The sequence below is a fragment of the Ambystoma mexicanum genome, chromosome 11 (assembly GCF_040938575.1).
Source record: "Ambystoma mexicanum isolate Mex_15411 chromosome 11, UKY_AmexF1_1, whole genome shotgun sequence".
In the NCBI taxonomy this organism is placed as follows: domain Eukaryota; kingdom Metazoa; phylum Chordata; class Amphibia; order Caudata; family Ambystomatidae; genus Ambystoma; species Ambystoma mexicanum.
This window is the reverse complement of record NC_090934.1, coordinates 393,655,982-393,682,610: the sequence shown is the minus strand read 5'-3', so window position 1 is coordinate 393,682,610 and position 26,629 is coordinate 393,655,982. Positions and strand designations below refer to the sequence as shown.

General features: G+C 47.1%; 1 protein-coding gene across 1 annotated transcript in view; it reads right to left on the bottom strand.

Annotated features, from left to right (window-relative positions):
• MYBPC3 (myosin binding protein C3) overlaps positions 1–25,984 on the bottom strand; it is a 278,233-nt gene extending 252,249 nt beyond the window's left edge. The window contains exon 1 of the mRNA XM_069623114.1: positions 25,669–25,984. Coding sequence (XP_069479215.1) covers positions 25,669–25,693 — 25 coding nt within the window. The 5' untranslated portion in view covers positions 25,694–25,984. The remainder of the gene's footprint in view (positions 1–25,668) is intronic.
• Between the last annotated feature and the right edge of the window lie 645 nt (positions 25,985–26,629).

Here is a 26,629-nt window from a genome sequence, read left to right as displayed (position 1 = left end):
GCATGCCATTCAATGGACCCTTGCATCTCAGAGCCTCCTTCGTTCTGGGTGCCGAGGGGATCACACGAGCATTCGGGCTGAATGTCCAGTGCCCCCTAACCACCCCCATTCTATTAACCTAACTTACTGAAAAGCAGAGTGACGGATGGACCTTGGCACTTCAGTCCCCGCCCCCCTGCTCTTAGAGAGATCTGCCTCATAGTCACTTTTTCTTCTTTTCCATTGGCGGCGGCGCCATCCCTCCATTCCTCTACAATGTAGGTTCTGTTTCAGCATCTTTTCCTTTAAATCTCTCCGTTACTAGCATGTTATCATCGCAACGGTCTGCCTCCTCGTCATTGTGCCGGGTTGCATCGGCCTCCCAACCCCTTTCCATCGAGAGCTCTGCCTTCTCGATCTGTGTGATCCTGGGATCTATCTCTTGAGATCCTTCATTAGCGAGACCTGTCTCTCTGATCCTTCACTTGAAGGGACCTGTCTCCTTGCCTCTTACTGCTATGACCTATCCCTTTTGCTCTTTTAATGAGAGGATTCGCCTCTTGATCTATTTCCATGATGGGATGTGGGTTTCGGACTTTCACCTGATCTCATTTATTTTTGGATCGGTCTCATTATCTCCTTCCATGTTGATATCCCGCTCCATATGCCTTTTCACTACAGGAATTTATGCCCAATCTATTTTCTTGGATGTATTTGTCTCCAGATCCCTTTCCTTGGCTGGTTAAGGACATTTCTCTCTTTGTATGGTCTCTTTCAATGGAAGGATCCATGCGCCAAACCCTTGCCATGGAGGGATATGCCCCTCGATCACTTTCCATATAGAGATCAGTTTTGCGATCAATTACCATGCCAGGATTTGACTCCTGATTACTTTACATAGGTCTCTTGATCTCTTTCCACAGTGGCATCTATCTCCCAATCCCTACCTACGGCAGGCAATGTCTCTGGAAATCTTTCCAGGTCTATGGCAGGATCTGTCTCCTAATCTTGTTCCATGGCAGGATCTGCTTCTTGATCTATTTCCAAGGCAGGCTCTGCCTCCCAGTGTCTTTCCTGGCTGGGCGGGGTCGGCCTCCAGGCGCCTGCATTCTGTCATGCTGAATGTTATCTCTCAAATCCATTTCCACGGAAGGATCTCTCCCTGGGATCTTTGCATGGTGGAATCTATGTCCCAATGTCTTCCGTTGGTGAAATCTGGCTCGGCATCTCGCTCAATGGTTGAGGATGCCTCACGGTGTCCTTGCATGAAAGGATATGAATCACGGTGTCTTCTTTTGAGGGGAACGGGCTCCCAAACTCTTAAGTGTGGGATCTTTTTTCCAGATCTGTTTTAATGGCAGGATGTGTCTCAGAATCTCATTGAGCATTACCAGAACTACTCGACCTGCTTAATGATAGTATGAGGGCTGTGGATCATTTACTGCTGCTCTCTTTCCACCACCCACAAAACAGAGTTGCTGCACCTCTTTGTCTTTCATCTGCAATCTGTCCACAAAATGTGAAAAGTACAGCGAAGCGCACTGGTATTCACACTGATCACCCCCTCCCATTCACCACAACAGAGATGGCGAATCAACTTTCCATCTGCTCATGAAAATAAGGAAATGACAACTTCTCGCAAGAAAAAGCAAGAACTCACATTTTGGGAGTCAGTCAGGTGCCATTTATTCCCAAACTAATTATTGTGTGCTCTGCTGGCGCTAGAGGTCACGAGAGAAGGGTGCAGGCTAAGTGGGGTTGAGGGGACCTAGCCGAGCACTCAAAAGCCTACTTCACAAGGCAATGCATGGCCTGTAGTCCCAGAGGCAGGTTAGCAAGCGATGAATTGGCTCTAGAAACAACCGAAGAGCATCAATTCTAGGCCGTCCCAATGCTTTCAATTACTTGTTGACCTCTGACCTTCAAGTCAATTACTCATTGACTTCTGTCCTTCAAGTTCTCGTCCAGCACTTCTACAAAGAGTCTCCATTGCAGGGATTGTGACGCTTTTTTCTATTTCATATTTTCTCTGGGACTTTGTTGTGTTGCCTCAGTGCGTCTCTATTTTGGAAGGACAATGCGACGCTTGCCGGGCATTTCAGGAGCCATGGGCGGGACTTTCAACAGGGGTGGCATTGGTGGACTGTGTATTGAAGACGTTTGGCATCCAATGGTCCAGCAACTAATGGTCCATTCTGCCCTACCCAGCCGGAAACTGTCCATAATATTGGAAGCACTTCAAAACATGCACTTTGAGCCTTTAGAGAAAAGCCTGATAATGTAGCTGTTCGCAAAGTTCACTTTTTACCTTGACTGCGAGGATATAACAACTAGTGACAACGCTATTTATTGACCTTTTTCTGAAATATTGGGCCTCAAACCCCGTAACACTGTTCCCGGCACCTGCCTTCCTGGTGCCACCGGGACATTACAAGTCCCAGCGGCCTGGGAAGTCAGGTGCCAGAAAATGTAAGTCCCCATTCCCATGCAGTTTCATAGGACTCCATGGGAAAGGGGGCTCGGAAGCACCGGCACCGTTGATGACGGTGCCGGTGCTTCCATGGCAACTCTGCCTGCCGGGGCCACTGCGCCCGGCAGGGTCAGACCTGTCGGGCGCAGCCGCCCCGGCAGGCAGACTCGTAGTGTGGCGGTCCAGAAACAAGGGTGCTGGTAAGCTTACCGGCACCCTGGTTTCCGGACCGCCACACTTGTAATGAGGCCCACTGTGTATTCAGGATCGCTTTCTGCCCTAATATCGCTTTTCCCCCGAAGATATTTTCATCATTCCTTATACAACAAAAGTGTTATCCTCCCCACCTTTTTCTTCTAATCCTTCCTAGGATGAGTGGGTACGGTGGCACAGCTGACACATGGTTCGTGCTATTAGGACTTATCTGTCACAAACCCATTCCTTTGGTCTGATTGATGCCTTATTTGTGCCTTTCGGTGTCGCGGATCGGGTTCAACCCTGTTGTGTTGGTTCAAACTGGCAATTTCTGCAGCTGATAAGTGGGCTCGTGATGGTATTGCTCTTCTGATCTAGCCGAGGCCTACTGGGAATAGTGGCTTCCTTGTAGAAGGTCCACATAGCCGCTAGGTGGGCATGCCTCAACACCTGGTTCTTCATTATGAACTTTTGGTGGTGGGTGCTAAGTCTGTTTCTTTTAGGCCTGGGGGGCCCTCTTTACGTTCCCAATGATGGGCCTCCAGTCCTAATGAACTGGAAAATAGTTCTAACTGGTGTATCATGCTCCCTCTGTCTGTCTCTCTTTCTCTCTCTTTCTGCACCCCCTTTCTCTGTCTCTGTCGCTCTCTCTCTTGCTCTCAGTTACTCTATGGCTCTCTCTCTCTCTCTCTTTCTCTGTGGGCGAGAGTTGCATTGTCAGGTGCACATTTGCAAGAGCCACCCCAGCCGTTGCTGCACAATCAAGGCAAAACACATATATCTAGAGGGAGCCCGGGAAGGGGTGCTTTGTTTTTTATGGTTAGAATAATGCGAGCATGAGCGAAAGAGGCTTCCCCTGAGGTGATGACTGGCCTGGTATTTAGAGACATTCATTGTCATCGCTTGTGTACGGCAGGAATGTCGCCATCACACTCAGGGGCATTGTCTGTATGGAGGGATGTGAATAGGTGCCTATATGCTCTGCAGAAGTTGCCTAGTTTGTGACAGACCTTTTTAGGGACTAGAGATACAGGCTGCAGGGTCTACAACTGCTTTGGTTATTTTCTATTATTTTGTTAATTATTAGTATTTATGCATACAATAACAACTGTCCAGGTTCAAAGGCACTACAAACCAATCAGATGCCAGCATGCAAGGTTAAGCATTGCATTCGTGTGGCTTTTTCCAAAAAAGGAAGGACATTTTGAGAGACAACATTGTTTGTATTTTCTTTATCAAAACCTAATATAACCATTTAAATTATTTTCTGATTCTGACTCTTTTGAAATGCCTCTATGAGAAAGGGAATGGAACAAACAGAACCAATAAGGGTTATTGGCTGATTTGCATAAAATCCAAGAGCATCTGTAGATTAGAAGCATGAGCACAAATCTTTATATTTGACAAATATGCATGTGATAAAAGGGTTATATGCTTGAATCACCATGTACATAATGTAGTCTATACTACACTCACCCGTGAACTATACAGGACAGTCTCTGTGTTTTGAAGTGAGAATAAAATGGCTGTAACATCTGTCACTCCATTAAGGTCCAAGGGCACAAGGGCCCAAATGAGACAGAATTTTGGAAGAGGAGGGGCTGAGAGGAGAAGCCACTGCACAGTTTTAGTGAATTATATTCATGTTGGATGTATGCAGCAAAGCAGGGACGTCATTTAGGGGTCGCTGTAGGTCGCAACTGCAACCCCTGTGGTCTCCCCTGCTACCCCTCTGATCTCCCCTGTTAACCCTAATTAAAAAAAGTATTCTTTTTTTTTTAAATGCAAGGTCCTGGGCTGTGGACAGCACCATGTGGGTCTTTGCTTCTGGAGTGGCTGGCTTTCTTGTTCAGGCCTCTTCAAAATAAAACATTTAAAAAAAAAGAACAGGGGTTCCACAAGTCTAACATTTTCAGCAGTGACTCTAAATAAGAAGGAATAGGAATGCCAAATAATTTGTCTTTCTAGAATTCTATACAATAATTGCTAGACTCATGAAATGTTTATTTCAGGCACACTTCAGGGAGTGAGTCACTGATATAGTCTGTTCTTAAACACCTCAACTCATCCTTTCATCCTTCTAAGGTCGATAAATGAGTACCAACACAGGTTGGGTGATATTGTATGTATATTTGTTCTATATAAAGTGCTTAAGCGTAAGTGCTATATAATAGCACATCATTATCATTTGGCCATGGACATCTGCTTGCATTCACAGTAATTTGGTAATATGGGCCTATACACACTGATCTCAGTGATACATATGGCGATCCATTCTTGTATGAAATGTATATCACATTATAGTGATATCGTAACCATATTTTTCGTAGTTTGCTTAGGAAAAATGCTATGTGATGCCACTTCCTGTTTTGTTAAGGGGTGAAAGGTCGTGTTCCATCGCTTCCAGCGATATCACTTCGGGTGGGGTCAAATGACATCACTTCCTGTGATGTCATCAGAGGTCAAGGGTCGTGTGAAGTCACTTCCGCTACCCCTGGCATTTTGGTGAAATGACGTCCCTGCAGCAAAGCTTAGCATTTCATGTTCTTTGGGGTCCAGATCATGACTAACATTCTCATTTGAATAAGGACTGTGACAAGGAAAACATATGAGGTGGTAATATATGTTTACTTAATGACTCCTACTCTTCCTCATCACAGTTCTGATCCATCATTAGGAAAACCTGATGCCCCCTTTGTTAATGTTAAAGGTATTTGTACTGCGCACCGCCACCAATGGAATTGGTCCGCAGGCGCTCAGGCGGATCTGCAAACGAGAAGGCGGGGTGGGGTTAGTCGGGTGAAGAGGGAGTAGGAAAGTGAGAGAAGTGTTGTCCTCTTGGCAGCTTCAGTTCGGTTTTCACTGTGCGCTGAGCTTGGGTGTGAGTACCGGATTGATGTCAGTCCCCGTGTGCTGTTGGTGCCGCTTATGTGTTTGTTGTTGTGGTGGTGAGGTACGTGTGGTTTGCTGTGCGAGAGGTGGTTGTGGATTTTTGTATGAGTTAAGTATGCAGGAATTTGAGCTTTTGGGCTAGTGGGTTATATGTCTCGCAGCTAACATTCACAATTTGGCTAAATGCCTAGATCTGAGAGTCCTTTATATGGGGAGAGAGGCCTAGGTTTCACAAAACAGTAGGTTTCACCATGTAGTGGGCGCTGATGGAGGCTACACCTAGATTTGAGAGTCAGTTAGGGTAAAGACTGTCAAAGCGAGTCCTTGAGGATCTCATAGCGGCCGGGGCAGAAGCGACAGAAGAATTGAAGATCCTGGACATGCCGCTCAGGGGTGAGGAACTAGCCTCCCTGGCGTAAGGTGCGTAACGAGGAAGACTCGGTCAGAGTATAGCTACTAGCCAGTCACAGGCACCTGCCCTGCCCTGCGCGGGGTTCAGTGCCCTTAGCACTTGTCGCCGTATCTGTGACACTTGAGATGCCCTCTTTGGGGCCCCAGCTCGCGCATCCTGCCGGCTGCAGCATTTCTATTTTCAGCTCTGTAAGTGGAGTGCAGTTTGCAGATAAAATACAGATGTCCTTTTTTTGGCATCGTCTCTCATGCTTAGACATTGGATCTGTCCAAGACAGGGCACTATGCATTGGGCTGAACGTGGGAACTGCAGCGCGTGGTATCGCGCATCGCACCCTAAAATCATCCTCCATTGTAGGCCCAACGCTAAACGTGACCCTAAAATTGCAGAGTGCTGCACGATAGCGCGCACAGAGTGCTGTATTCCGGACATTCCGCTCTTTCCACAATCTCACGGGGACAGGAGATTGGGGCCTGCAGGGCTCAGGAATATCTCTGCAGCAGGTACCTTAACATCCTTAGCTAGTTTACAGGGATTGGAACCTGCATCGATCTGATTTCGTTTTTGGTTTAGATTACTTTGTATTCTAAGTTGACTACTGATTAATAATCTTACATTTAACACACCTTTATAAACAGATTGTTCTCCCTTTAAAGACAGGTGTATATTTTAATAGATCGAAAATGTTCCATAAGTCACAACGCTTATAGTGGGTTCCTTAGTTACTTTTTAGTCTGTGACAGATACTTTTCAGGCCTCCTTCCAAATCTAGTTGTATGACTCTTATTGCCCTTGTCGATTTCATATCCCATTTAAAGCACTGACCTTACTCTAATCATATCCTTACAATTGCAACTATAGCCCTTACCTAGACATTGACACTCACATTAAGTGCAACTCTAACTTTAACTTTACCTGTCCCCACTATAACCCTAAAGCCCAACCTCAACCTTGGGGCCCACACTACGATTTTTGATTTTTTTGGAATTCCATAAGGGGTCAAACAAGCAAAGCAGTTCCTTCGAAAAACAACAACTACTTTAATACTAGCCTTAACCCTTTCCAGAAAACTAACTACGATGCCTAGCCTTACACAAACCACAACCTTGACCTTAGCTGGTCCGATAGCACAGCGAGTAGAGCGCTCGCTTTGACACTTGTGCAGAGCCTGCTGACAGGGCCAAACTCATCCTTTTGAGCTCGATAAATGAGCACCACACACCGTGGGTAATAATAAGCAGCGCTCAGATACCTGAGGGTTCGTAGCACTATATAAATGTTAAAATATTATTTGTTATGAGCACAGCTGCAACACTTATCATTACCCTAACTCTATATGGGACCCCGAAATGTATACTGCCTCTGAGAGTTCTAATTTCTGGGTTGCATTGCGTAGTGCTTTGTCACTGTTTTCCTTGCTACGAGGAAAGCCGCTACATGCCGCTGTGTATCGGAACATTTGGCAAGTTTGAATACGTTCATAGGCATTCAAGAACTAAAATACAAAGCAGTAAATTCAGCACAAGGGGAAAGCGGGGCGAAAGGGAAACTGGCCTCCAACCAGATGTGCAATATCAAACCCTTTTTAGAAGATGCTGAAAGCCCTTTTGAAGATAAACTTGCAGGAGCAGATTCTCGAAACTTTTCTTGGCGTAAGAGTTGCGCCAAAAAAGATGCACCGAATTCACAAAGGGCATTTCAATGTTCAACGCACACAATCAAATTCCCTTTTTACCCCAATGTGCATTTGTGTATATCAGTATACCTGGAGCTGTTTCTTCCAATATTCACAAACAGAATGCGCTTTAAAATACACAGAAAACAAAAGCATTCTCTGTGGCTTTTCATGTATTATTTGAATGTGGAGCAGCAGTGGGTTGAGCTGCTGGCAGCCCATTTGCATGTCTACCCTTTGAAAAGAGAGAGAAATGCTGTATTGTGCCATGCATTTCATTAAAACGGCCTGTCACTGTGAAATGCACACCCGGTACCCACGCGGGTGCTGTGTGTACTGTCGTAGCCTGCCCGGCACATCATCATTTCAACTGCTGTCCAGGACCCTGAAATGCACAGGCCACATTTGAGAACAAGTGGGTTTGCACATGTCTCTCATTAATGCAAATAAAAAGTGCATACTTTGAGCTTGTTTTTATTTGCATTCGTCTTTCAGATGTTGCGACATAGGGCCTGATTCATGGAATATTTGCCCGGTTCAAAGTAAATTTGCACTGCCGGAAAGTGATTTTGCACTGCCGACACAAACCCTGATTCATGGAACTGTGCAAAGTGTATTTTTGCAGTTCAAAGTCCGGGCAAAGTCACCGCATAGTCATTTTTTCAGTAAAAAATTACGTTGCTCAGACTTTGCACGGTTCCATGAATCAGGGTTTGTGTCGGCAGTGCAAAGTCACTTTGAGCCGGGCAAATATTCCATGAATCGGCCCCATAGTCTCTAAGGGATGTGGTGCAGTTGCAGGGAAAGACTCCATTTGAATGTCTCCATGCTCTGATCTGATGTCTGCTTTACAGCAGGATCTTCCAGCATGTGTTTCCCCCAAAGATATCACTGCCAGAGCTTCCTGGAGTAATAATGCAGCACACCAGATCCCTCTGCAGCCAGCGATGCAGCATTACACATATACAAACCAAAGCGGTCAATATGAAATGTGGCGCCATTGATCACACATTCAGGTAACGTTCTTCTGACCTCCCCTCAACCGCCACACAATACGGAAATCTAAGCAAGAACCCAAATAATAAAGAGGTCTTATTCCAAACTCACAACAGTAACAGCAAGAAAACAAGGCAGGATGTGTAGCAGAAGAGAAACCACTGGAGTTGTACAGGACAAAGCGCTGTCCTCTTTTGAATCAATGTTAAGGGGGTAATCCAAAAAGTGGGGAAAACAGATCAGCAACTAACGAACCCTGGGAAAAATGTAATGATGAAAAAGGTTTGAACTATGGTACGTGTATGTGTGATCAGACACCTCTAGAGGCCAGCCCCACTACTGCAGGCAAAAAACCTTTGAATCCTTACAAGTAACCTAATACAAAAGAAAACGAATGAGAAATGACCTAATTTATTTGAGAATAGTATGTATTTTGGTATATTTTGGGTAAATAATAGGTGGGGTAAGGGTATAGGTTAGTGAAGGGAGTGAGAAGGGGGTGCAGGGTGACTCTCCTACATTATATTAAAAAAAGTAAAAAAAAGCACAAAGTAATTTAGTTTTCGGTCCCAAAAATTTGGTAATTTCTCAATTCGTTTTTTCTCAAAAATATCACAGATATCCAAAAGCCTTTCCACTAAGATGCCAATCTAGTCAAAATAGTGGCCTCTTTTCCCAAAACAATTCCAGGTATCATTCACAAAGAGCACCCAACCGGCTCTCAAAGCTTTCTCCAGATCCGTCGCGGCCAACAGTTAATGGTGATGATGTACTATTGCCCCCAGTGAGCACTCCTAAGGGGTGGTCCTAGGAAAAGAGAGAGCAAAGGGAAAGCCCTTCCCTGCTTGTGCAGTATGAGGGGTTGCCACCATGCCAATGCAAAATGGCAAGAAGAAGCGTTGACTGTCTCAGGCTGCGCCAGAAGGACATCACAGACGATTGCATAGCCCTCCATTTCTTAAGCCACTGTTCGTACACTAATAAGAATTGCTCCAAGGTCAATTACATGATACCAATTCCACTGGCTACTTTTATCCAACAATTCTCCCGTAATGCCCTTTGTGATCACAAACGTAACCCGTACCATTACCCTGACCCTATCATTACCTCTCCATTCAACAGACACTGAGGAGCTCATGTTTGTCGTGGCATATTTTATGGCACAGAGGAGTGTTACGCTTATGCCAGTGTAAAATCAAGGCGCATACACCTCAGAGAAAAAAGCGCCGGCAAATAAATGTGTGTTGGCCCCCCCATACACCTGTCAAATTTCTCCAGCTGTCACATCTTCAATTATCACAACTTACCCTACCCAATCGGGACATGTTCCCACTATCATAACATGCAATAGCAGCTATTAAAGTCATTCCAGTCCTGCATCAATTAACTGGTACTGATCTTTCACAGCTATTGAAGTGCAACAGATGCCAAAACCTCCACTCGGCCGATTGCTCCGCCCCTTTCTTTACTTACATGTTCCCCATTCACTTAAGCATTATGCCATCTCTTCTTAGCCCTATACCATCTCTTCCTAGCCCTATGCCATCTCTTCTTAGCCCCAGGAACCCTCTTCCTACTCCCATGCCATTCCTTCTTAGACCCGGCACCCTTTCCTTATCCCCATGCCATCTCTTCTTAGCCCTATGCCATCTCTTCATATCCCCATGCCATCTCTTCTTAGACCTGGCCCTCTCTCCTTATCCCCATGCATCTCTTCTTAGACTTGCCCCCCTCTCATTACCCCCATGCCATCTCTTCTTAGCCCCAGGCCCCCTCTCCATACCCCCATGCCATCCCTACTTTGACCTGGCCCCCTCTCCTTATCCCCATGCCTTCCATTCGCCCCCTCTCCTTATCACCATGCCATCTCTTCTTAGCCCCAGGTCCCCTCTCCATACCCACATGCCATCTCTTCTTACACCTGGGCCCCCTTTCCTTATCCCCATGCCATTTCTTCTTAGACCCGGGTCCCTTTCCTTATCCCCATGCCATTTCTTCTTAGACTTGCCCCCCTCTCCTTATTCCCATGCCATCCCTTCTTAGACCTGGCCCCCTCTCCTTATCCCTATGCCATCTGTGTCATAGCCCTAGGTCCCCATGACATATCTTCTTAGGCCCATGCCATCTCTTCTCAGCCCTAGCCCATCTCTTCTTAGACCTGCCCCCCTCTCCTTATCGCTATGCCATCTCTTCTTAGCCCCAGGCCCCCTCTCCATATCCCCATGCCATCCCTTCTTAGACCTGCCCCCCTCTCCTTATCGATATGCCATCTCTTCTTAGCCCCAGGGCCCCTCTCCTAATCCCCATGCCATCCCTTCTTAGACCTGGCCCCCTCTCCTAATCCCAATGCCATCTTTTCTTAGTCCTGGCCCATCTCAGTATCCCCATGCCATCTCTTCTTAGACCAATGCCACCTTTTCCTAGCCCTGGGCCTCTCTTCATATTCCCATGCCATCTCTTATTAACCGTATGCCATCTCTTCTAAGCACTAGGCCCCCTCTCCTTATCCCCATGCCTCCGAAGATTACTGCGTCACAATAGTACATATGTGGGATTTGTATTTGTAATGGGGAATGTATGTGGAAAGTGTCTAGGAAGTGCCCTTGGGTTACCCTATATGGTTCACGTTATTAATAATATGTGCAATATGTGTTTTTGTATTGATTGTATGCAATTATGATTGAATACATTGTTTTTTTAGCAAAAGTGTATCAATGTCCCTGAATGTATTAGGACATCTATTTGGTCTATCTAAGATTCACCCTGATCCATTTTTATTGATTGTTTGCATAAAGTAACCTGGCAGATTAGGGCGCTAGCCAGGTACCCCTTATGTAAAAAGCCATAAACATATGGCAGGGCGTGCCGTCTTCTTACACGGCCTTCGGGGTACACAGTTGGTTTCACCTACAAACAGTCGCAGCACACTAATGGAACTCCATACCAACGGATCTCAGAACACAGGAATCTTACTTGGCCTTCCGCAAAGCCCTGAAAACTTGTCTCTTTCCCTAAGCACTGCTAGTCATTGTCGATCCCCCTTGTGACCACTGACATTCGTGTGTTTCTTGTTTTAGTCCCAAAGCTTCATACAACTGGTATGCAACAGCGCCCTGATGCCGGAGGGCTTAGGCGCTTTACAAATGGAAAATATAAATAAAATGAAATGAGACAAGAATATCTCATTGTTGTCAGACAAGGAGAGAGATGGAGCCAGTTAGGATGCTGACTTCTAAGATAACAGCAGTGGAGGGCAGATTTTAGCAGTGCACTCAGGCTGGTTCTTGAAAAAGGACTCTCATCCGAAATGCACCAGATCTTTATTTAATAAACGCATGATTTCTCCTTTATAAATCGGTTGACATACCTTATTCGGTGTTTTGCAGGAATACCAATGTATGGACTCGCAATGATAAGAGGTTGTCAGCAGACATCGTACACATATCAGAAGGCGCAGCCAGTGGCGGTTGGCCTGGTTTCTAGCAGATCCTCTCTTGGAATGTAAATTGGTGCATGGAGTGCTGGGAAGGCAGGATAGAATTAGTGGATGAATTACCAGTTGGGCCTGTGTTTTAACATTCTTCCTTCACGCTCCACACCCATGTGTTGCGAGCGCATGCATGTCAATTGACGGTTTGCACTGGTCATTTTCCATTGACTGTTTCTGCCGCTGTTCTTTCATGGAAAGAGCGCCGGCTGCAGCCGCCACTCGAACTGGCAATGAGTGACAGCGGAAGCAGCCAATGCAAAGTGTCCACGAGCCCTTGTCATCACTACTAATATTGTGAGGCACCGGCAGGGAAGGCAATGCCCTCAAAGAGCTGTATGTATTTTGTAATGTTTTCTTTTTATTTAAAGGATGCTAAAATAGAAAAAATACTATTTATGACAGGACTGGGAAGGTTCTTTAAAACATGTAATAAATGGCAGGAGCGCTCCGTGGATCTGTCACCCTCAGCAGGAGACTCAGATCTTAATTTCAGTTGCTGATATACATTCATTTCACATTTTGCTTGTGCGCATGAACCTACTCGGGCACACTGAAATGGGAAGGTCCTTTAAAAAATTGGACAAATGCCCAAAGCCCTGCAGGGGCCTTTCCTTGCACAGCCTCAGAATAATTCTGCAAGTGCTGATAAACATGTATTTAACATTTGGTATTGGCCAATTTGACCGATTTATTTTGACCAAATTATTTTGACCGTATGGCCCATTTGACCGAATTTAGGCTGTACGAAATGATCGTGCAACCAAAAATTCTGTCAACTTGGCTATACGGTTCCATTATAGTGAAAAAGATGGTTGTGGGGGTATCTCCCACTCCCCTTGCTCACTATAATGGTAACGGGGGTTAGAGGGGTGTCCCCCGCTTCCAGGACATTGGAAGCAGGGGACTTAAAAAAAAAACAGAGAAAGGGACCCTGCGGTGTCAGTTCCGACCCGCGTTGCAGGGATGGAACTGCCACCGCAGGGTCCGATGTAAAGCAGAGGGTGAAAGGTAAGTGGGGGGGAGGGAGGTGCAGATGTATTTAGGCGGAGGTAGGGGAGAGCGGTGGGGATGTATTGGGGAGGGAATGAGGGGGGGTGGATTGATATGATTTTGCCCATGGCAAAATTGGGCGCGCAGCGAAATTAACTACGGTCAAATCCGCCACAAACAATTATGCCACAGTCAAATCATACCAATCCGAACATTTTAAGAAAGAGAAACACGCAGGCAAAATATATGCTTGTTGGTTCCCCTGTGCAGGTCTTCTGCCTGTGCGTGCCTGACTGTGTGCCCAGGTGCATTTTCCATTGCCTGCTGGCCTGTGAGACATGATTTAATTATTGTGACATTTGAGGTCGCACTTGGCACATGAAGGCAGCAGCAAATGGGTTGTATACGAATTGTTCGATTGTCAATTGTTCGAATAACAATTGACCTTCTGCACAATTGACCGAATTTAAACGGTCAATTAGGATATATATGCGGGGGAAACCCCCCGCAGCCCCCAACCCAATCCAACCCCCCTCCCAATCCCTTTATATTATTATTACACCAACCCAACCCATAAAATATATTAAAATTACCATACAGTCAATTGTGCAGAAGGTCAATTAGGACCCCTATTATTCGAACAATTGTGTCATTCGAACAATTGTAAACGAACAATTTGGGTAATACCAGCAAATGACCTAAGATATGGTGGCTCTATCAGTCAACTGATCCTCGATCTGAATAACACAAGGCCGAGTAACATCGTTTGTCTTGTCCTCCCCCCCTCATTTTATTGCTCCTAGAAACACTTGTGTACAGGCGTGTTGTAAATTACTTATCGTACCATATCACATTGGGATATTTGGTAATGCAACTGGCAGCAGCAAGACAATTGGGGCTAAACCTTACACGTGGGGACTACACCAGGAACATGCTGGCATTATTGGGGCAGTTGTCTGCACTTGACATGCAATACGTCATCTGCAAGGCTATACCTTACATATGGCGCCCCGATAGCCATGTGATGACAATATTTATAGATTTGAGGCTGCACCTAGGATATAATTGCTGCTCATACAGAGTATTCCAGCAATATGAGACCATTATTGGGGTGCACAAGGCAAAGGATGGCAGTACCTGAAAAGCTATAACTTGCATATGGTATCTGTGTCTGACATATGAACAACTTTTGGGGGCATACAAGACTGCGCTAGTCATATGTTGACAGCACCTGAACATGTAGGCTAACATACATACATGGACTATATCAGGCTTATGATTGCACTACAGAGGTCCTACTCCAGGGCTGCGTACACCCCATTGCAAAAATGCACCCAGACAAGAACTACCCTGCAGTGTCAGTGATGTGTTAAGAGTAGTCCTTTTAGTCAGGTTGTAGAGAAGGTAATGCACGGTTTTAACTTTGTGAACATGTCAGTTCCACGGGCTGTCAGCAGTTGTGATCAAATAAATGTGATTTTACTTTGAGGGTTTTGGAGAATTTGTTGGCCTCGGACCGCAAGTACATTTTCTTTACACCTTGAAGATATCTGCCAACAGCTTCCCTGCCATATTCGTTTTAGTTGTATTTGATAGCTCGTTGTTCTCTTTTACTTATATCTGTGCACTTGTCCTGTGTAAGAAACAATTAGTCTTTTAAGAAAATTCAACGTCCTTCGCTTACTTTTCAAAAATGTCCCTGTTATTTCCACTCTTCTTATAAATCACCTGGGAACCACTTTTTTTTAAAGATTTTGCTCAGATCTCCTTTGCCAACTGTACATGGCTACAACAACACTTCCAATGACAGCCACAGAGGCGTGATCATGGTTTGTTAGAATAGATGGTTTCTATGGGAAGGACCCCTTCAAGGAAGATGCTCTACAGTGGGAGAGAGGTCATGATAGATGTCAGACATTCGTCTTGATGGGTCCTAGGTACAAAGAAAAGATATTCCACGTGGAACTTTGCGGTGCCCTTTGTCTGGTACAGTGAGGACCTTGTGGTGGAAGAGGGAAGATGGGTCCTAGGTACAAAGAAAAGATATTCCACATGGAACTTTGTGGTGCCCTTTGTCTGGTACAGCGATGATCTTGTGGTGGAAGTGGGAAGATGGGTCCTAGGTACAAAGAAAAGATATTCCACGTGGAACTTTGCGGTGCCCTTTGTCTGGTACAGTGAGGACCTTGTGGTGGAAGAGGGAAGATGGGTCCTAGGTACAAAGAAAAGATATTCCACGTGGAACTTTGTGGTGCCCTTTGTCTGGTACAGTGATGATCTTGTGGTGGAAGAGGGAAGATGAGTCCTAGGTACAAAGAAAAGATATTCCACGTGGAACTTTGCGGTGCCCTTTGTCTGGTACAGCGAGGACCTTGTGGTGGAAGAAGGAAGATGGGTCCTAGGTACAAAGAAAAGATGTTCCACGTGGAACTTTGCGGTGCCCTTTGTCTGGTACAGCGATGAGCTTGTGGTGGAAGAGGGAGGGGACTTGTGCATTCTGCTATTCTCATTGGAGCCTGGCCCTGCATCGACTCCTGCTTTAACTGAGCCCATGGCTCCCTGGAGAAGGTCCCATCCCTCTCCCCAATGCCTCTTAAGGGAAAGACATGTATGGACAGTAAATGGACTAGAGGGAATTCCATCGCTGTTTGAGACTGTATTGAGACATGGGGCGTGTTCAGACTCTTTGAATGGGGGGACCCAAGTGTGGCACTGACTTACGCAGGGGTGACATGAAGTACGAGTGCACACACACAAAATGATCATAGTTTAGGGATCATATTCCCGGGGTAGCACATGCCACCCCAGTCCCCTCCATGGACACGCCACTGATGGAGACAAGCCTCATGGGAAAGAACGTAATGGTCTCTGTTGCTGCATGTTCTCCTAGAGAAAGCTCAGGCAAGGTACATGGGCAAGTCGTGGGCACTTCGAGTCTTCCACCTTGAAGGCAAATAATCGCATGTTCTTCTTAACTTTGCAATAGACAACAACTGAACTGAAGTCCAATGATTGCTAATGCTGTCCTCTGATGCGTGCCTGTGGCTCAAACAGTGGCGGATACTTGTATAGCGCAGTGCTCTCTCCTGCATCACTGCACTGCAATCCCTCTGAGGGATAATCAGCACATTTATCGTGATCCTCCGGTATTAGAAACGTATCTGATATTATATTGCTGATATATCAAAGTCTCGTGGATTCATTCCTCCTAAGAAAGTGTCTCAAGGGCAGAAGATTGGATCAAGGGACTGGAAGAGGTAGTAAGTGGACCACAGGGCGAAGTACTAGGTCAGCTGCAGTGTGCAGTAGTAAACTGAGCATAGGTTGTGGTAGTAAGCCAACCACAGGGTGAACGTGTAAGTCAACCACATGGCAGAATAGTACGTGGGGCTCAGGGCGGAGTACTAAGTTTAACACAGCGTTTGGTAGTATACTAAGCACAGGGTGTTGAAATGAGTGGAGCATAGGGATGGGTAATACGTAGAGCACTGGAAGAGGTAGTAAAGCAATCACAGGGTGAGATAGTAAGTTGACTACAAGTCGAGGTAGTAAGTTGACAACAGGGCAAGAAAGTAAGTCAGCCACATAGTAAGGAAAGAAATCGGTATCAAGGTGAGGTCGTAAATTGACCACAGGGTGAGATAGCATGTTAAAAGTAGGGTGAGGAAGTAAATCGCCACACGATGAGGCAACAAATCAATAACTGGGTGAGGTGGTAAGTCGAACACAGGGCACAGCACTAAGAAGCCACTAAGGAAAGCACAGGGTGAGGATGTATGTGTAATAGGAAGTGCAGGCTTAAGTGGGGCACGTGGCGAGGTAGTAAGTGGAGCACGCGGTAAGGTAGCAAGTAGAGCACATGGTGAGGTAGTAAGTAGACCCTGTGGTTAGGTAGTAAGTGGAACACCTGGTGAGGTATACGTGAAGCACATGATAAGCTTGCAAATCGAAGCAGAGAGCAAGGCAATAAATCTAGGCCATGGTGAGATCAAAGGCTGAGAACAGGGCACGGTAATAAGTGCTATACAGGGTGAGATGGCACATGCAGCATCTAGTGAAATAGTAAGTGGTGCACGTGGTGAGGTAATCTAAGGCACAGTTGTGAGGTAGGACGTGGAGCAGATACCATATGGTACACTTGATGAGGCAGTAAGTGGGACAGACGGTGAGGTAATAAATGAACAAGGGGAAGGAAATAAGCCAAGCACATAGTGAGAACGATTGTAGAGAACACATCATTGTTCTAGGTCGAGCACTGGGAGAGGGACAAGTGGAGGACAGCGTGAGGTAGTACATCCAAGAAAGGTGACCACAGGGCAATGCAGGAAGTGGAGCACAGTGTGGGAATGTAAGTTAAGCACAGGGTGAGCAAGTAAATGTAGTAGTGGCAAGGCAGTCAGTAAGTCGAGCCCATGGTAAAATAGCGTGTTGAGAACAGGGCAAGCGATTAAGGTGACCACTTGGCGAGGTAGAAAGTGGAGCACAGGGTGAGAATGTTTTCAAGCACAGGGAGTAGGAAGTGGACGAGGGGGTAAGCATATAGATGAAACATGGGGAAGGCAGCAAGTCAAGAACCTGGGGAGATACCATGTTGGGGTCAAGGAAACGGAGTACGTCGACCACAGTGTGGGGTAGAAATTTGACCACTGGGTGGGGTAGAAAGATGAACTGTGGGCAAGGTAGAATGTGGTGCATAGAGTGAAACTCTAAGTCGAGTACAGGGAGTAGTAGGTGACGTGTAGAGTGTGTTTGTGAGCTGAGTTCAGACAGGAGTAGTGCGTTGACTTCAAAGTAAGACCGTAATTGGAGAAGAGGTTGAGGTCCTAAATCAACCATGGACTGAGGCAGTAACCAGAGCTGAGGGTGAGGAAGCAGTTCAAGAATAGGTAGTCGTAGATAGAGCATAGAGTGAGGTAGCAAGTCGTGAATGGAATGAGGTTGTAAGTGGACCACGGGCTGAAGCATTAAGTCAACAACATGGTGAGGTAGTGCATCAAATGGAGAGGCAGTAGGCTGAACAGAAGTGCAATATAGTCTTTGAGGGGTGTAGTAAGTGTACAGCAGTGCAATATATTCTTTGAGGGGAATCATAAGTGTACAGCAGCCCAATATAGTCTTTGGGGAAATGGGTAAGAGAACAGAAGTGCAATATAGTCTTTGAGGGGTGTAGTAAGTGTACAGCGGTGCAGTATAGTCTTTGGGGGAAATGAGCAAGTGTACAGCAATGGAATATAGTCTTTGAGGGGGAATAGCAAGTGTACAGCAGTGCAATATAGTCTTTGAGGGGAGTAGTAAGTGTACAGCAGTGCAATATATTCTTTGAGGGGAATCATAAGTGTACAGCAGCCCAATATAGTCTTTGGGGAAATGGGTAAGAGAACAGAAGTGCAATATAGTCTTTGAGGGGTGTAGTAAGTGTACAGCAGTGCAGTATAGTCTTTGGGGGAAATGAGCAAGTGTACAGCAATGGAATATAGTCTTTGAGGGGGAATAGCAAGTGTACAGCAGTGCAATATAGTCTTTGAGGGGAGTAGTAAGTGTACAGCAGTGCAATATATTCTTTGAGGGGAATCATAAGTGTACAGCAGCCCAATATAGTCTTTGGGGAAATGGGTAAGAGAACAGAAGTGCAATATAGTCTTTGAGGGGTGTAGTAAGTGTACAGGAGTGCAGTATAGTCTTTGAGGGGCGTAGTAAGTGTACAGGAGTGCAGTATAGTCTTTGAGGGGCGTAGTAAGTGTACAGCTTGCAATGGGGAGTAGTAAGTGTACATCAGTGATGCAGTACGTTGAGTAATGGATGCAGTAGTTCATTGGGCATAGGGTACGGTAGTAAGTGTACATGAGTGCACCCTAGTCTTTGGGGGAGTAGTAAGTTTGCAGCAGTGCAATATAGTCTTTAGAGAAAAGTAGTACGTTTTTATAATTTTTATTTTTATTTTATTTGGTCTTATAGCTATAAAAATAACCTTTCACCAAGAAAAACATCTAAACAAATCATCAAACATGGAATACATCAAAAAAAAGAGGCAAAGTCTTCAGAAAATCCATAAAATTCACCCCGCCCCCCAAAAAAATGTATCTTAAACCAAGTCAACCAGGAGATCCACATTAACAATCAATCCAAGAAAGGAAGTGCGCTTTAAAATGTCACTAAAAGATACTCATATAAAATTACATGGATACACATCATTACAGAGCTCTGGCATCAAGGCCCAGGCTGTCAAAGAAACCAACAAGTGATGTGACTACAGAAGTTGTGCGTCCGGCTGTACAAGTCTTTCAAAGGTCAAGATCCCAGTCATTGTGATGATGTCAGCCCCCCAAAAATTGCTGGAAAAAACAGAGCCTTTCCCTTTCCAGTGATGGGCAGAAAATCAAGGGTCCGATTCACAGAACGTTTTCCTATGGGATTGCACTATTATAAAACGTTTCTATGAATCAGGCCCCAAGTGTCTAAAAGTTTCCAAGAGCCACTTGGGCCGCAAAAACAACAATACCAATTGTCACTAGGAACTTTTTGCCACCGACGGAGCACCTGTTTTGTCAAACACAGGTTAAATTTAAACTTCAAAAAACATTTCCTATAATGACGATTTGGATTTGGAAAATAGTAAGTGTCCAGAAATGCAATATAGTCTTTGGGCAAATGAGCAAGTGTACAGCGGTGCAGTATAGTCTTTGGGGGAAATGAGCAAGTGTACAGCAATGGAATATAGTCTTTGAGGGGGAATAGCAAGTGTACAGCAGTGCAATATAGTCTTTGAGGGGAGTAGTAAGTGTACAGCAGTGCAATATAGTCTTTGAGGGGAGTAGTAAGTGTACAGCAGTGCAATATAGTCTTTGAGGGGGAATAGCAAGTGTACAGCAGTGCAATATAGTCTTTGAGGGGGAATAGCAAGTGTACAGCAGTGCAATATAGTCTTTGAGGGGAGTAGTAAGTGTACAGCAGTGCAATATAGTCTTTGAGGGGGAATAGCAAGTGTACAGCAGTGCAATATAGTCTTTGAGGGGAGTAGTAAGTGTACAGCAGTGCAATATAGTCTTTGAGGGGGAATAGCAAGTGTACAGCAGTGCAATATAGTCTTTGAGGGGAGTAGTAAGTGTACAGCAGTGCAATATAGTCTTTGAGGGGGAATAGCAAGTGTACAGCAGTGCAATATAGTCTTTGAGGGGAGTAGTAAGTGTACAGCAGTGCAATATATTCTTTGAGGGGAATCATAAGTGTACAGCAGCCCAATATAGTCTTTGGGGAAATGGGTAAGTGTACAGAAGTGCAATATAGTCTTTGAGGGGAATCATAAGTGTACAGCAGCCCAATATAGTCTTTGGGGAAATGGGTAAGTGTACAGAAGTGCAATATAGTCTTTGAGGGGTGTAGTAAGTGTACAGCAGTGCAATATAGACTTTGGGGGAAATGAGTAAGTGTACAGCAGTGCATTATAGTCTTTGAGGGGCGTAGTAAGTGTACAGGAGTGCAGTATAGTCTTTGAGGGGCGTAGTAAGTGTACAGCTTGCAATGGGGAGTAGTAAGTGTACATCAGTGCAATCTAGTCTTGTAGGGGAGTAGTAAGTGTACAGCAGTGCAATATATTCTTAGAACCCCATGGTGAGCAAGTAAATCAATGACAACGCAAGGTAGTCATTTCACCACAGCACAAGGTAGTGCTTTAATTGGAGCAGAAGGTAGTAGGTGAATCACACAGAGAGGCATTAAGTCCACCACATGGTGAAGTCACTATCCAACCACAGCAAGAGGTAGTAGCTTGTCACACAAGATGAGGCAGTAATTCAACTTCAGAGAGTGGTAGTAACTTGACCATAAGGAGAAGTAGTAGGTTGGCATTCATGAGTTATCCACGTGAAGTGACTTAGGCTGCGGTCTGGGTGAGTGCCTGTCAGAGGAGAGTCAGTCCCAGGCTCAGATTTTCAATGCATTCCGGGATCACTTTAAAATTGCTGACCAGGTCCCACAGCAGGGTATCCGGTGCACAGGTTCTTCTGGTGACCTCAGGCCGACATATTGGATGGTAAGACTGTGGGGTCCGTCGCACCCCAAGCCTGGGCTGCCTATTGAACCAATGCAATAGATGCAACACATGCCCCTGCTTGAGCGGGGCATCAGCTCTCACCATCCATTAAAGAAGGGGCCCCTTTTACAATCATAGGTATTTCCTAGACATTAGATAAAACACATCCGGGCCCCCTCCCCATTTCCCCATGACCCTCGTCATAATCTCCCTTTCCACATGGCACCTTTTCATTTCTCCATGTGTCCTCTTCCTTTCCCCATGACTCTCCCTCTTTTCCCAGGACTCTACAACTTTACACAATGCCCCTCTCCCTTACCCATATCTCATCTTTATTTTCCTGAAACCTCTCTTCTTCCCCATGGCCCCTTCTCTTTTCCCTTGACCCTGCACTCATTTCCCTATGACTATTTCCTTTCCTGTGGCCCCTTCCTTTAACATGAACCCCTGCCCCCATTCCTCACTGCCCCGCTTTCTTCCCCATGACACTGGTCGTTTCCCTCCAAAACGCCTCTTCCTTTCCCCATGATTCTCACCCTTTCTGTATATCCCTCTACCTTTCGCTCCTGTACATCTTCCTTTCCAATATCCCCTCTCCCTTTTCCCAAAGTCCTCATTTTCCCCTGATGGAACCCGTCTTTTTCCCAAAACTTCTCTTCCTTTCCCCATGACTCTCTCCTTTTCTCCATGACCCTCTAACTTCCCAATATGCCCTCTCCTATTCACCAAACTCCTCTGTCCCCATGGCCAGCTCCACTCCCCCAAAGCCCTCTGCTTTTCCCCCAAAGTCCTATGTCTTCCCCAAAGCCCTCTGCCTTTCCCCAAAGCCCTCTGTCTATCCCCCAAATCCCTCTGCCTTTCCACAAAGCCCTCTGTCTTTCCCCCAAAGCCCTCTGTCTTTCCCCCAAATCCCTCTGCCTTTCCCCCAAATCCCTCTGCCTTTCCACAAAGCACTCTATCTTTCCCCCAAAGCCCTCTGTCTTCCCCCAAAGCCCTCTGTCTTTCCCCCAAAGCCATATGTCTTTACCCCAAAACCCTCTGTCTTTCCCAAAGCCATCTGTCTTCCTCCAAAGCCCTCTGCCTTTCCCCAAAGCCTCTGTCTTTCCCCAAAGCCCTCTGTCTTTCCCCCAAAGCCATATGTCTTTACCCCAAAGCCCTCTGTCTTTCCCAAAGCCATCTGTCTTTCCTCCAAAGCCCTCTGTCTTTCCCCCAAAGCCCTCTATCTTTCCCCATGGCCCGTCTTCTTTTCTCCATGGCCCGTCTTCTTTCCTCCGTGGCTCGTCTTCTTTTCCCCATGGCCTGTGGCCCGTCTTCTTTTCTCCATGGCCAGTCTTCTTCTCTCCATGGCCAGTCTACTTTTCTCCATGGCCAGTCTTCTTTTCTCCATGGCCTGTCTTCTTTTCCTCAGGGCCTGTCTTCTTTTCTCCATGGCCTGTCTTCTTTTCCCCATGGCATGTGGTCTGTCTTCTTTTCTCCATGGCCAGTCTTCTTTTCTCCATGGCCAGTCTTCTTTTCCCCATGGCCCGTTTTCTTTTCTCCATGGCCCGTTTTCTTTTCCCTATGGCCTGTGGCCCGTCTTCTTTTCTCCATGGCCCGTTTTATTTTCCCCGTGGCCAGTCTTCTTTTCTCCATGGCCCGTCTTCTTTTCCCCATGGCCCGTGGCCTGTCTTCTTTTCTCTATGGTCCGTCTTCTTTTCCCCATGGCATGTGGCCTGTCTTCTTTTCTCCATGGCCAGTCTTCTTTTCTCCATGGCCGGTCTTCTTTTCCCCATGGCCCGTTTTCTTTTCTCCGTGGCCCGTCTTCTTTGCCTTATGGCCTGTGGCCTGTCTTCTTTTCTCCATTGCCCGTCTTCTTTTCCCCATGGCCTGTGGCCAGTCTTCTTTTCTCCATGGCCAATCTTCTTTTCTCCATGGCCTGTCTTCTTTTCCCCACAGTCCGTTTTCTTTTCTCCATGGCCCATCTTCTTTTCCCTGTGGCCTGTGGGCCGTCTTCTTTTCTCCAAGGCCCGTCTTCTTTTCCCCATGGCCAGTCTTCTTTTCTCCATGGCCCGTCTTATTTTCCCCATGGCCCGTGGCCCGTCTTCTTTTCTCCATGCCTAGTCTTCTTTTCTCCATGGCCAGTCTTCTTTTCTCCATGGCCTGTCTTCTTTTCCCCATGGCCCGTTTTCTTTTCTCCGTGGCCCATCTTCATTTCCCCATGGCCTGTGGTCCATCTTCTTTTCCCCATGGCCCGTGGCCCCTCTTCTTTTCCCCATGGCCCGTGGCCTGTCTTCTTTTCTCCATGGCCCGTCTTCTTTTCTCCCTGGCCGTCTTCTTTTCCCCATGGCCCGTCTTCTTTTCCACATGGCCGTCTTCCTTTCCCCATGGCCCGTCTTCTTTTCCCCATGACCCGTCTTCTTTTCTGCATGGCCCGTCTTCTTTTCCCCATGCCCTGTTTTATATTCTCCATGGCCCGTCTTCTTTTCTCCATGGCCCGTCTTCTTTTCCCCATGGCCCGTCTTCTTTTCCCCATGGCCCGTCTTCTTTTCCCCATGGCCCGTCTTCTTTTCTCCATGGCCCGTCTTCTTTTCCCTATGGCCCGTGGCCCGTCTCCTTTTCTCCATGGCCCGTCTTCTTTTCCCCATGGCCCGTGGCCCGTCTTCGTTTCTCCATGACCCGTCTTCTTTTCCCCATGGCCCGTCTTCTTTTCTCCATGGCCCGTCTTCTTTTCCCCATGGACAGTCTTCTTTTCTCTATGGCCCGTCTTCTTTTCCATGGCCCGTCTTCTTTTCCCCATGGCCCGTCTTCTTTTCTCCATGGCCCATCTTCTTTTCTCCATGGCCCGTCTTCTTTTCTCCATGGCCCGTCTTCTTTTCCATGGCCCGTCTTCTTTTCCCCATGGCCGTCTTCATTTCTCCATGGCCCGTCTTCTTTTCCCTATGTCCCGTGGCCCGTCTTCTTTTCTCCATGGCCTGTCTTCTTTTCCCTATGGCCCGTGGCCCGTCTTCTTTTCTCCATGGCCCGTCTTCTTTTCCCCATGGCCTGTGGCCCGTCTTCTTTTCTCCATGGTCCGTCTTCTTTTCCCTATGGCCCGTCTTCTTTTCCCCCTGTCCCATCTTCTTTTCCACATGTCCCATCTTCTTTTCCCCATGGCCCGTCTTCTTTTCCCCGTGGCCTGTCTTGTTTTCCCCATGGACAGTCTTCTTTTCTCCACGGCCCGTCTTCTTTTCTCCATGGCCCGTCTTCTTTTCTCCATGGCCCGTCTTCTTTTCCATGGCCCGTCTTTTTTTCCCCATGGCCCGTCTTTTTTTCCCCATGGCCGTCTTCTTTTCCCCATGGCCGTCTTCTTTTCTCAATGGCCCGTCTTCTTTTCCCTATGGCCCGTCTTCTTTTCTCCATGGCCCGTCTTCTTTTCCCCATGGCCCGTGGCCCGTCTTCTTTTCTCCATGACCCGTCTTCTTTTCTCCATGGCCCGTCTTCTTTTCCCCATGGACAGTCTTCTTTTCTCCATGGCCCGTCTTCTTTTCCATGGCCTGTCTTCTTTTTCCCATGGCTGTCTTCTTTTCTCCATGGCCCGTCTTCTTTTCTCCATGGCCCGTCTTCTTTTCCATGGCCCGTCTTCTTTTCCCCATGGCCGTCTCCTTTTCTCCAAGGCCTGTCTTCTTTATCCTATGGCCCGTGGCCCGTCTTCTTTTCTCCATGGCCCGTCTTCTTTTCCCCATGGCCAGTGGCCCGTCTTCTTTTCCCCATGGCCAGTCTTCTTTTCCCCATAGCCCGTCTTCTATTCCCCGTGTCCTGTTCTCATTTCCCTAGGATCCTCTCCCGTTAGTTAACATGGTGCCCTTCCCTGTGGCTCTCTCCCTTTCCCCGTGTGGCTTCTTTTGTTCCCCATGTCCCGTTCCTGTCACTGCCCTTTGTTTGCCCATGCCCTCTGTGTGTCTTTGGCCACTCGTCTGACCTCTGTGCCCCGGCCCTGCCTCTAGAGCCCTTCCCTTTTCCATGTGCCTTCTCCTTTTCACATTCCCCACTCCCTTTGCCCGTGCCCTTCTCCTGACCCCAAATGTCCCTCTCCTTTTCCTCGTCCCTGCGCCCCCTCCCCTTGTAGCCAATTCTACACTGCCCTTATCTGTTTGCCCCCTCCCTTACTCCCATGTCCTCGCTTTAGCCAATGCACCTGTCCGGATCCCCGTATTCATCTGGTTACCTCTAGTTAAGAATTATCCAAACTTTTTATCCTTAGCTAACCTGGGGTAAAACTATTGGTGTCCCCCCCACCCACGCCCCCAAATAGTAGAAGGCTGTATATGTTATAATAAAAGCAGTCATTGCGCACCCCTTTTTAAAGAGCCTCGCCCTCACCCCTGCACATCCCCTGCCCCCTCCCAACCCCCTATAGTTTGAAAAGTACTGCTGTAGTTATTAAGCGCTTTTAAACACATTGTGTATAGGCGCTATATAAATAAACTATCATATCATATAATATCATTCCCACCCGTCTATTTCTCCGAGACCGCTCTCTTTTTCCCACGCGTCATCCCCGCGCTGATATCTGGCCGCTTACCTGCTTTCTTGGCAGGTTCCGGCATTGTGGCCTGGATTCAGTGCCAGACCAGGGCGGATGATGGTTACGGACTGAACAGCTGTGTCTCTGCCGGTTATGGGCCGTTCAGCAGCACCCCTGGCGCTTGGTCGCAGCAGCTGTCCTAGGCCCCGTGCTCACACAGCAGACCAACGCCCTGTATGTACCCCGTTCGCACGAGCACCTCCGCAGCCTGAGCACAGCAGTCCCCGAATGAGCTATAGAAGGCAGCTGACCCCTTAAAGACAGACAGACAGACAGCCAGCCCGCGTGCCAGCCCCTCCCCGGAGCTGCCTGTCAGCGCCGGCACCTTCTCAGCCTCAGGGCGCACTTGACAGGGTTTATCAAAAGGGATAAATATAGCCTTGGAGCAGAGGGAGGCACGCAGACTGCCCCCACCCCCTCGAGACCCCTGTCGTTTTGCCACTAGGCCTGGCAGCATTCCGGTAATATGGCCGCGAAGCGGGCCAGGGTCTTCGAATTTGCCCCAATATATTCCAGTGCACTCTGTGCCAGGGGCGGACTGGGGCAGGGCAGCACCACCAGCAGCCCGGGCTATTCCTCTACACAAACAGCACTGTGAACGTATGTGCGCTCATACACACTGGCACAGAATAAGGCCCAGATCCTGCGTGTGCTCCTCCAGTATCAATGCGTGTTCATCCTCAGCGGTGCGTGGTTCTCCACAGGCTGCGTCTGGCCATCCACTGCCTGTGCGCCCCCCCCCCTCGACCCGGGGACATCCCCCATGTGAGTGCTCCAGCTCCTCCATAGTTAGTGTATGTGTACCCATCCAACGCTAGTTTGCACATTTACTGTACTCTCAACAAACTGCATTGACCAGTACCCCTGCGCACTCGCATAACTCACGTGCACTCTCAGGCAGTGCCGAGTGAGGGCTCCGACATCAGGCAGACCCCCGAGGTACACAGGAAACCATGGG